Genomic DNA, 12553 nt, shown 5'->3' on the forward strand with positions numbered 1-12553 from the left:
AGTGGGATTGAAGAGAGTGAGGGAGTGTGTTCCAGAGGCGGGAGAAAAGAGGAATGAAGGAGCGAAGGTGAGCAGAGAGTCTTGATTTTGGCAGTTTAACCAAAAGATGGTTGCAGGCAGATCTTGTGCGACCTGTAGGAATATTTGCGGGACAGAGCCCAGAGAGAGCTGGGGGGGGGGGGCAAGGCCAGAGAGGAGTCGGTAGAAGACGGAAAGACCACCAACCTGCCTGCGGTGAGTGAGTGAAAAGCCCTTGGAGTTAGCTTCATCGCGGGAGATTCCAATGATTCTGAATGCTTTGCTTTCAACAGCGTGAAGACGAGCTAGGTGTGAGGCAGGAGCACCAGCCCAGAGGGGAGAGCAGTATTACATTGAGCTGCGGATGAAAGCCTTGTACGTGGTGAGGAGCTCAGGTGTGCCAAGGAAGGACTTCGCACGACGGAGGATGCCCAGTCGGCGACTGGCTTTGGGGGCCAGATTTGAAATGTGGTTTACCCAGGAAAGATCATGGCAGATAGTGAGACCCAAAAGTTTGAGTGACAGAACTTCTTGGAGAGGATTATTCAGAAAGTAGATGGGAGGGTTGTCCAGTCGGTCTTTTCGGAGAGACATTGTAAGAGTGTGAGATTTGTCAGGATTGAAAGACATGTTCCACTTGTTTGCCCAGTCAGTGATTTTGTCCAGGTCTGCAGAGAGTGAGGAGGCTGCAGACTGTCTATCTGAGGGATGAAGAATGGAGCGACAGAGAGTAGAGTCATCAGCAAAGAGAGAGAGAGGATTTTCAAGAGAGTCGGGGAGATCATTGATGAAGACCAGAAAAAGCACAGGGCCCAGAACACTCCCTTGGGGAACTCCAGCCTGAACAGGAAGAGGAGATGAGAGAAACCCATTCAGCACCACACGATGACTACGACTAGAGAGGAAGTCCGCCAGCCATGCGTGGAGATTTCCATGGATACCAACAGAGGAGAGTTTGGTGAGCAGGGCGGGGTGCCAGACCGTATCGAAGGCACATGATATGTCAAGGGAGACAGCTCGAATTTCCTGTTTGGCATTGAGGACCTCTATCCATTGCTGAGAAAGCAGAAGCAGCATGTCCAGAGTAGAGTGACCAGGTCTGAAACCAAATTGATGATCAGAGATCAAGCCATTGGAGAAGAGGAAAGATTTCATATCTGAAGCAATGATGGATTCCATGCCTTTACTGATAATTGAGAGAAGGCTGATTGGTCTGTAGTTGCTAGGATCTGTTTTTGCACCTTTTTGTGCAAAGCGGTGATGTTGGCAGATTTCCAATCAGATGGCAGATGACCTTGAGCAAAAGAGAGTTTGAAGAGAACAGAGAGAGGGAGTGAAAGAGCGGAAGAACAAGATTTTAGGACCCGTGGGCTGATGCCGTCAGGTCCAGTTGCAGAATCAGAGTCGACGGTTGACAGAAACTTTTCCACCTTGTCAGGAGGAAAGGACACAGAGTCCAGGAGCAGCTGGGTACGACTGGGTATGGTGGGTACAGAGAGGGATGGGTTTGGGACACAAGATTTAGAGGCAAACACAGAGTTGAGGCATTCAGCTTTTTCACGCGTGGAGTCAGCCGTGTGGCCGTTTGAGGTGACGGAGGGGATGGAGGGGGAACAAACACCAGAAACAGATTTGACCAGACGCCACCAGGATTTGGGAGAGGGAGACAGATAAGAGAGTTCTGTCCTGAGAACGGATAGATATTGTTTCCTGGCTCTCCTGAGGGTGGACACACACTTGTTTCTGGCTTTGTGAAAGGAAATGAGATTTCCTTCCGTTGGATTTGCTTTCCAGTAGACGAAAGCAAGTTGTTTCTGGGCAATAGCCTCACCACAAGATTCCGTGTACCATGGACGGGAGGAAGGGTATGACAACTGAAGACGAGATGGGATAAATCTGTGCATGAGAGAGAGCAGTTTACTTTGGAAGAATTCCCAGGATGAGTTGATGTCAGAGGCGGTAGAGATGGGAGACCAGTCCAGATGATTGATGGCTGCTTGAAGACCATGCCAGTTGGCCTGAGTGAAATGCCAGACTCGACGACGCTGAGGAGGCTCTCTGAGAATGGTCAGAGAGATGTCCACTTTAACAAGCACATGATCAGAAGAGCCGATTGGAGCAGAAGAAGAGCAGCAGACATTTTCAGGGAAGTTAGTCATAACCAAGTCCAAAAGAGAAGATGCTTCATTGATTGAGATCCGGGTCGGGAAATTGTTGGCAGATTGTGTCAGTCCCAGTGAGTCACAGAAGTCCTTTGCTGAAGAGCCATGGCTGGTGAGAGAGGTGCCCACACCCAGCCAACTGGCATGGTGACAATTGAAATCACCACATATGAAGAAGAGAGAGTTGGGAGAGGTAGATAGAAGTTGGTCCATGTTACAGACAGCGAGATGTAGATGGAGTCATCACTGTTTGGTGGACGGTACAACACACATATGAACAAAAGGTGGGAGTGAAGGGGAAGCCGTAGCCAAAGGTATTCCTGGGGGTGAGGTGGAGAGAGGGCAGTGTAGGGCGAGTGAGGAAGAGAGTTTTTTATAAAGATAGCAGCCCCCCCCCCCCTCCAGGACGAGGCTCAGGTCTATCATACCGGAGGAGGGAGTAACCTGGGAGAGATACCAAGGAATCAGAGACATCATGAAGGAGGAAAGTTTCTGTTAAGCAGATCACGTCTGGTTTGTCAGAAGCAACCTGTATGGAGAGATCAGTCAAGTTTGAGCGAAGGCCCCGGATGTTTGAGGTCCATACTGTTAAAGAAGAGGCAGGGGGAGCATCGGATACAGAACAGGGGGGGGGGAGCGGTACGGTATGATGTGGAAGAGGAGGAAGAGGTAGGGAGAGCTGTTGAAGGTGCGTCAGAGATTTCAGAACAGCTTGGAGAAAGGGAAGTATGGGGCGGACAAAAGGTTTGATGGTGATTGGGTGAGGCGCAGTGAGGTGTTGTTTGAGGAGGGGGAAGAGTGAGGCAGAAGGTTGAGGGAGCTGAAGGTGAGAGTTGGAAGGGGGAAGAAGCGGGGAGGACGCTTTGAGGAGGAGGGGTGAGAGGGGAGTCGAGGAGGGGAGGAGTGGGGGAGGGTCTCAGAGGGGAGGGGTGTGGGGGGAGTTTAGGAGGGAAGGGGCAAGGGGGGAGATCTGAAAGGGATGGGTGATGGGGAAGATTTGGAGGGGAGGGGAAAGGGGGGAGATTTGAAAGGGATGGGTGATGGGGAGGATTTGGAGGGGAGGGGTGAGATTGGATTTTGAAAAATGTACGATTAATGGGAAACGAACATTTCTTGCAAAATGAGATTCTTGCGACCTTCGGGTCAAAAATACGTTTGAGGATGCTGAAGGATGGGTGGAGTTCTGGAGAGTTTAGGGAATGAATGAAAGATGCACTATAAGAGATGGAATTTTTTTTTGGAATGAATAGATTTGGTGAGCAAGTCGAAAGCATCTTTAACGTTTCCCCAACGTTTGTACATTTACAAGGCCAGCCATACAACCACCCCCATTAAACAATGATGGCCATCCTCTGCAAGCTGACAGAACCCGTACATTCCAGAGCGAATTAAACCCCGCCTCCACGGAATTGTAAATGGCAGGCCACGCCCCCGAAGTTCTTCATTGGTGGAGGACATGGGGTGTTTTGTTGGAGCATGACCATTGGTCGGGGTGACGTCATGCAGAAGGTGCGGGTAGAAACGACGGTTGGGAAAAGAGTCAGGCTCGGGGTCGGCTGGTTTTGGCATGGAGGAAGAAGAGCGTGTCTCTCAGTTGGTTCTTGTGCTTGGTGACGGAGCTGGTTTTTTCTCTATTCATGCTTTGGAGAGGAAAACTGAGAGAGAGCAGTTTGGACAACTTTTATCGTGAGGAGGAGGGATTGATGATGGTGGTGCTCTTTGGGGGGAGCTGGGGGCTGCTTTGTGCTTGCTGGCCTGGAATTGAGAGGAGGACGTTTGGCTGCCTGCTTCACAGCTAAGTGCGCTCGCGTGGCTGACCAGCGCCATTATGGGGCTCTTCGACATGCAGTCCTTTTGTCGACCAACCTTACCAGTTAACGACCACCAAGCGTCTAAAAGTCCTTGTTGAAACAAGAGCTGAGTGCCGGCCGACTAAAAGCAAACATTTATTTTATTTTATTTTTTCCTTGTGTGTATTTGTGACTGAGTGAAGACGTCTCAAATTCGGATTTAGTTTTACCTCACCTTTCATTTGCACCTCTTTTGTTTTTTCTTATAAAATTAATCATGTGCCATTTTTCATTTATTGTGTTCGTTTATTCGTCGTGGGTTCCGGAAGAAACCCGTGTGTTTCGCGTAGATAAATGTCTCGCAGCCTTTCATCTCACGCGTTCCAGAACCACCAATAATTTGGGAGTTCGCCTCGGGAGTAAACACGATCAGCCATTCGTCACCCAGCGGTCTTACCCACTGTCTTAAACATGACATTATTATTGCCAATTATTATTACTATTACTTATGCTAGATCAGGTCATTGAAAATATCAGACCGTGCTTCACCATTCTAAATTCTCTATCATAAAATTTACTTCCCTAAGGGTGTCGGGTGGGAGGGTTGGGGCAATATCGCAAGTCAAAAAACCCCTTGTGGAGTGGGGTCGTAATATCATTAATATGATGTCATTGCCATAAGTGTTGTTATTACTTTTCAATGAGAAGCGGTCTTGGAAAAATGCCACAAAAACTTCCTTGGCAGAACACCATATTAGTGGCAAGAAGGGTCGTGTTATTAAACCTTGTGCGGTATATAAACTATAGTAGATCTACAAACATGTGCGTTCGGTTACTTGCCGAATTATGACATCATAACGGAGGCACCTATGACATCATCATTCACATACGTTATTATGCATGGAGAGTTTTTTTTACAATGAGCAATGTCTCGATCTTGTCTGCACAGCACTTTTGAAGATATTGAGGTGCAAAGTTTTTCGTTTTTTTCCAAGATGGCGCCCGGACCACGTGACATATGACGTCATAATTTTCATTAAAAGATTCTACAGGCCGAGGCGTTCCTATGGTGAAATTTTCCTGTCAATCGGTCCAACGACTGCAGAGAAAATGATTTTTAAAGGAAATAAATCTGGAAAATGGCAGTGCCACAATCATTCACATGGCTTGAGTAGAGATGTCTAGAGTTTCCTCTTCTTCGAAAAATAACTTCTGGCTTCCAGACCATACAAGCAATCAGGTTGAAGTTTTCAACACTTATTCCTGTTGATGACAGCTATATTGGCTTGATGACCGCTACATTGTTTCAGGTCAATCAATGAAGCAGTTCAAGAGATAGAATGATTCAAAGATTTTCATTCAATTATATATTGCTGTCAAACCATGTAACTTGACACAAATTTCAAAAAGTCCATTTGAGCTTCCCGACATGGGGAACATATGTGTAAAGTTTCCACTCGATATCTTCAAAAATCAGGGAGGAGATGGGTTTTAAGGTTCATGCTTCAAAACGTCGGAACTCTCAAACCATGTGACCTATGACGCTGAACTTTGTGCCGTCGTGGGTATGCGATCATGCATGCAAAGTTTGGGCTCGATCTGTTCAGCCGTTTTGGAGGAAAAGGGTTTTTAGTGTTTTTCATGAGAAACAATATGGTGGCCAAACCATGTGACTGACCTATGGCGTAAAAAAAATTTGGATTCTGAATTTTTATTCACTTGTCATGCACAAAAATATCAGATTTGTGGCATCAAGGATTAAATTTGTTGAATTCTAACCTCATAATGTTGGCACTTTTAATAACCTAAATAAACATATTTTTTGTCCCAATGCACAGTTCTTTACAATGAGCCACGGCTCCATTTTTACCCTGCGCTCATGAAGCGAAAAGCGTGGTTAAGCATTCAAGTGCGTACGTACGTGTCTGCATTTTAAAAATTCATTTTTTCGGCAAATATTGGTCCGATTGACATGACATTTTCACCATAGGAGGGCCTCATCTTGTGGAATTTTTAAAATGATGATTATGATGTCATATGTCACGTGGTACAGGCGCCATCTTGGAAAAATCGAAAAAAAGGTTGCACCTCTATATCTCTGAAACATGGCTCATTGTCAAGTACTCTGCTTAGGGAATAAGATTTGTTAATGATGATGTCATTGGTACTTTAATTATGACGTCATAATTCGACAAGTACAACTCTTGATTCAATCAGTATGAATTTTTTTCTCTGCAATTCTTGGTCCGATTGACACGAAATTTTCACCGTCGGAGGGCCTCCTCCTTTAGAATATTTAAATGATTATTATGACGTCATAGGTTACGTGGTGCAGGCGTCATCTTGGAAAAACTTCACACATCTATATCTCTGAAACCACTCCATGGAAAAAATTGAGACCTGGCTCATTGTCACCGACTCCCCATGGGGAATGAGATATGCTCATGATGATGTCATCGATAACTTTGGTATGACGTCATAATTCGACAAATACAACATCGTGTAGGAGCATCTGGAATCCTGTGGGCATTTCATGGTTAAAGTAAACCACCTATCTAATTATCTTTATTAGACCCCAACCAACCACAAAATACTTGGTGGCCATCTCAAATATGTGTAGAACACCATATTATGACGTCATCAAGATGGCCGCCATGAAAACGATGCTTGAAATCAGATTTTCAGTCATAACTTTGAAACTACTCAACCAAATTTAATGATGTTGGGCTCAAAATGCTCAGAATGATGCTGCAGAGATATCTATACTGTTTTCACATGAAGTTCTACCAACAAAAAATAAAATTTGTGTCAAAAATGAGTAATTTTTGTATGTATTAAAATATAGTACTATACTGGAAAGATAAGATGAAATGATTTTGTTTTTATAACATTGAAATTTATTTACAAAATATATTTTAAATGCAACTACATAGGAACAGCTCTTGGCACAAGTACTATACAATAAAATATAGTAGGTAATGTGTACCCAGTATTCCCTATTGGAGGTTGGAGAAAGGGGTTCATAAATGTCGGGAGATGGAGCTTGACGTCCCACTCCCTCCATGCATTATACTAATATATTTGTCCAATCAATTGAGACATATACATGCAGATGTATGAACATTTAATAAACTGATATACTCTAAAACATTGCATTTCCCAAGTCAAGCCAAGCCTTCAGTCTAGACTGTAACAATAACGTAAGAATGACTGTAACAATAACTTAAGAATAAAGTGGTAAACATAGGTATACTGAATAATTTAAAAGTAACATAATAACAACTGATGAAAAAAAAACAATACTCAAACAAACAAAATAATAACATAACATACATATACATTGTGTTAAAAATATATATCCATAATATTTGGACTATAAACCAAATACATACCCAAAAGAAATACATAATATAATTCAGTAAAAATAAGATATAGTGTACATTATGACGAGGTGGAATGACCAGATAAAACGTGACGTCAAATAAAATATATATTTTTAACTTAACAATCAAAAGGTTTAAGTACAGCACTTTGATTGGAGTATCACTATTTGGTGATAACACAAAACTACACACAAATTGTTTTTGCATGGCTTGGAAATTGACTTGTATTCCAATAATGACAAGAAATTATGTTACATTTAATTTAATCAGTGACATTATATAGAAAACCAACACTCGGTCATTGGTGTGGCAAAATAATTTAATAATAATCACCAATAATGTTTCATAGATGTAGGATTCATTTTTAGACTTTTATAGATATTAATAGTTATGGTCATCCAACAGCTAAACCCATGGTAATACTGGAACTGATAAGCATAACAGAATGTGGGGGGTGAACTAATAACTCAGAAACATGTTCGATCAGTTCATCCTCAGTGTCTTCATCATCCTCACTGGCTGTATCCACTTCCATATTTTCACAATCATCAACATATTACAAAGTTCAGGGCATTTTAGTCCTGCATTTCTGCACTTGCAATGCCTTGTAGCACACTTCGTAGTAGCACAGCCACAATCTATCAAGTGAATTACTGACTCAGGTGCTTGGAGTTGTGTAGATGTTATTTCCACCCAGTGCCCATTGACCATATCCCACCCATAATCCTGAGGTGATGGAATGTTGGCATGGACATTTTTGGCATTGCTCCAGATCATTGCTTGGTAATATGCTCTCAAGATTGAATGTTTCAGTGCATCTTTTGTTGGTGGCAGTTTTTCAGACTGGGCTTGTTTCTTCTTGAATAACCACCACCTCAGGTCTTTCACCTCATCTATCTGTGTTTGAGGAAGAAACAACTGGCACACATACTGCTCCAGTGCCTTCATCGTGTCCTGTGTTGGTTTGAGAGTCTTGCCTAAATTGCGAAAGGCTGAAATGGTTTCTTCACTAGAGTTCTGAAATACCTTCCAGCATGTTCGCTTTCCCTTGCCTGCAAAGCTACCAGTAATGTCAGCTCCTGGAAAGGAGTGGCATCCAGGAAGGGCAGCAACTTTGTTACTGCCTGGGCCCAAGAGCATCACATGTTGGTCCTAGAGGAATTGATCTGTGCTTGTCTTTAGCTCCTGCTATGAATGATGAATCTTTACATAATTCTGGGTAACGTCTGAGAGCAAGGATAAGAACATCAGTGTCCGGTGAATGAATGTCTATCCTAGTAGCTCCACGAGCTGTTGCATCAAGGGCATGCAGCAGTAACTTTGTGTCAGCCTCTTCCTGTTCACTTGCCAGGTAGCTCATGTCCCTGTGTGTTGCTTCACATTTGTCTCCCCAGGCCACAACAAGCTTCATTCCATTTTTGGTGCCTTGCTGAAGAGATTTTTGTGCCAGGTAGTTTGAGAGCTCCATCTTTGTGTTTGTATGAGAGAGTAGTTTCTTTAGGGGTGCTTGTGCATTGTTTGTATTGTCCATTATGTGGAAAGCAACTGGTTGAGTGCCACATTGCCTTCTTCCTCGCTCAGTTGTTTTCAATGACTGGGTGACATCATATCTGTCAAATAGCAGATGCACTTCATCATATTTCTGTTGGTTGAACTTGTTAAAGACAAGTGTTGTGAAGTAAAGTCCAAGATCTGAACACAGCTTTATCCTTTCCGGCTTCGGCATTGATTGAACTTCTGCCATGGCATCTATAAGGGCAACCTCTTTTCTGTGATTGGGTGCTCAGCTACTTCAACATTTACCTCTGGTAAGGCTTTGGGGGCATCGTCAACGATTTTTATGAGGTTGCTCTTAGCTGAATAGTGCAGCATTGTGCCATCTGCAGCAAACAGCCCTTGGCAGTACTGAAATTTCATGTTTCCCAATTTCATCTTTCAAGTTTATGTCAGACCTCGACTTTGACACAACGAGCATGCGGGCAAAGAGTGATCGGTCTTCCTGAAGTTCAACTATTTTCTGTCTTGCTTTGACTGCTACTTTTTTCCCAGTGTGTTTCCATGTTTGTAGCTTTCTCTTCTTCATCGAATCCCAGAGATTTACTTCACCAGTTGTGATTCTCTTTGACACAAATTCATCAAACAGATCCTGGCCAATTTCATTCCTGTTGCAGAGGTCATTCTTGATATTCTCTGACAAGACTGATTTTGGGGCAAAGTTAAATAGATCATCACAGTCTTCAGTGAATGGATTTGTAAAACCCCTCAGAGTTTGGATAAGATTTTCCCACATTTTTTTTGTATTTGTAATGTGTTTAGGGAGTGTGATGTACAGAAAACAGTATAAACAGTTCAGTAGCTTCATTCTGAACATTTTGAGCCCAACATCTTTAAATTTGATTGAGTAGTTTCAAAATTATGATTTTAAGCATCGTTTTATGGTGGCCATCTTGATGACGTCATAAAATTATGTTCCACACATTTTTGAGATGGCCACAAGTATTTTTTTACTTGTTTGGGGTCTAATAAAGATAATTAGATAGGTGGTTTGCTTTAACCATTAAATGCCCACGGGACTTTTAAAACTACCATCTTTTAAACTACCTGACGAACACTTATCCATCCCATCATGATAATTTTTTTCCCCAGCAACTGTTGGTCTGATGGACACGGAATTTTCACCATAGGAGCACCGCCTCCTTCAGAATATTTTCATGATAATCATGACATCATAGGTCATGTGTTACAGGTGCCATCTTGGAAAAACCGAAAAACGTTGCACCTCTATATCTCCAAAACCACTCTGTGCAAAAAATTGAAACGTGGCTCATTGAAAATAACTCCATATGGGGAATAGGTGTTGTTAACGATGACGTCATTGGTGCCATAATTATGACGTCATAATTCGACAGGACGACGCTTAGTCTGATCAGTTTGGAATATATTGAGCATGATCTTTGCCACAATTATTTAGAGAATATAAATGTATGATGTCATCGCTCACGTGGTCTGGCAGCTATATTGGATCAAAAAAAAAAAATCGTTCAAAAACAGAATAGTTGGCTCACACCAAGTTGACTGCGCAGGGTAAGTATTCTATGAAAACCATCTAGTTTTCAATTGAGCCGTTTCTGAGATATAGAGGGGTGTTGAAGTTGTTGGTTGTTGAAGGTGTTTTTCCAAGATGGCGCCCATACCATGTGACCTATGATGTCATAATTGGCAGAATTTTTTTTTACAAGTCTAGCCAATCACTTGTTGAAAATGTTGTGCCAATCGGACCAACAGATGCAGAGAACGTTGATTTTAGTGTTTTTTTTAAAGAATATTTATTATTACTTTAAAATTCCCCGATGTGCGTATTTGTGTCTGAGTAGAGGATCCGCAATGTAAGAATTGCAATTAGTTTACTTCAACATATATTTTGTCTTGCGTTTATTTATATTAAATCATTATTGTGGCATTTTTCATTTGTTGTGTTTGTTTATTCGTTGTGGTTTCGGGAACAAACAAGTGTGCTTCCATTTAGGCAAGCGCCTTCGCTGCCTTCCATCCCGTGCGTGCGATAAAAATAACCGCCAAGATTTCGGGAGTTCGCCTCGGGAGTAAAAATGATCGGACATTTGTCACCTAGTGGTCATAATCGCTGGGCGACAGGACAATATAAAGGACACAAACAACAAGCACGAACAATTAATGTAACGTGTTAGATATGGTGATGCAGTAGCCTCTGGGTAAAATGGCGGGAAAACCAGGAATTTATTTATTTATACGTCTTTAAACCTTTTAAATTAAATTCCATACTTGAAAAATGTAGACAACAAATCACCTTCACAATACTTCCAAGAGCTATGCTATCTGTCCATATATAGCATGAGAGAGCGTGCCAAGTGAGAGGGTTCAGCATCAGGGGTGAAGAAGAAGCTGTCTTTTAGCTATGTACGATGCTGATGATTGTGTTCTCTGGTGATAAATAAAGCCTCCATCTCCTAAACTGTGACAAAACGTCGTCTTTTTTGCAGTGTAAAAGGGTGATGTACAATATTGATTCAGTAACACTGAACACCTGGGTATATTTAATGACGATCCTGAAAATCATTATTTTATTAAAATTGGAATACATCATTGAACACTGCGTGGGGTATCGTGTTCTGTGAACTCTCTAGTATTTAATAAATAAAAAGATGCATTCATTCATTCAAATATCTTGTTCTCATCCTTTGCTTTCTTCCTTTTCAGGATTCCAAGGATGTGCTAAAAAGGTGAGACTGCATTGGTGTCCGACACGTTATCAGCACATCCTGTTGTTTTTGACCCTGTCATGTTTTAAACATTTGAAGATATTTAATAAATGATAAACCAAGACAAAATCGAGGGAGACTTAGAGAAATGAGAAGAGTGAAAGAAAGAGGGTTAGGGAAAGGATGAGGATGAGGGAAAGAATGAGGGTTAGGGAAAGATTGAGTGTGATGGAAAGATTGAGGGTGAGGGAAAGAATGAGTATTTGGGAAAGATTGAGGGTGAGGGAAAGAATGAGGGTGAGGGAAAGAATGAGGGTTAGGGAAAGGATGAGGATGAGGGAAAGAATAAGGGTTAGGGAAAGAATGAGGGTTAGGGAAAGGATGAGGATGAGGGAAAGGATGAGGATGAGGGAAAGGATGAGGCTGAGGGAAAGAATGAGGGTTAGGGAAAGAATGAGGGTTAGGGAAAGGATGAGGATGAGGGAAAGGATGAGGGATAGGGAAAGGATGAGGATGAGGGAAAGGATGAGGGATAGGGAAAGAATAAGGATGAGGGAAAGATTGAGGGTGAGGGAAAGAATGAGGGTTAGGGAAAGGATGAGGATCAGGGAAAGAATGAGGGTGAGGGAAAAAATGAGGGTTAGGGAAAGGATGAGGATGAGGGAAAGAATGAGGGTTAGGGAAAGGATGAGGGATAGGGAAAGGATGAGGGATAGGGAAAGAATGAGGGTTAGGCAAAGAATGAGGGTTAGGGAAAGAATGAGGGTTAGTGAAAGAATGAGGGATAGGGAAAGGATGATGGATAGGGAAAGAATGGGGTGAGGGAAAGAATGGGGGTGAGTGAAGGACACACAGGGTGAACAAGATCTTTCTTATTCGGGTTGCTCAGTATTTCCTCGTGAACTTGATTCTTTTCCTCCCCTGATTTCCTTCCCCATTTCTGATCTATATTTGAACAGTTT

The 12553-nt window shown here is 42.5% G+C and overlaps 1 protein-coding gene across 2 annotated transcripts in view; it reads left to right on the forward strand.

Annotated features, from left to right (window-relative positions):
- Window positions 1-12553, forward strand: part of LOC137419050 (E3 ubiquitin-protein ligase TRIM11-like) — an 86801-nt gene that overhangs the window by 18344 nt on the left and 55904 nt on the right. For both annotated transcript variants that reach the window (XM_078770610.1, XM_078770609.1), the window contains exon 5: window positions 11590-11612. In XM_078770610.1, the coding sequence (XP_078626736.1) occupies window positions 11590-11612 (23 nt within the window). The remainder of the gene's footprint in view (window positions 1-11589; window positions 11613-12553) is intronic.

This window comes from Myxine glutinosa, chromosome 1, assembly GCF_964187855.1.
Source record: "Myxine glutinosa chromosome 1, kmMyxGlut1.1, whole genome shotgun sequence".
In the NCBI taxonomy this organism is placed as follows: Eukaryota; Metazoa; Chordata; class Myxini; order Myxiniformes; family Myxinidae; genus Myxine; species Myxine glutinosa.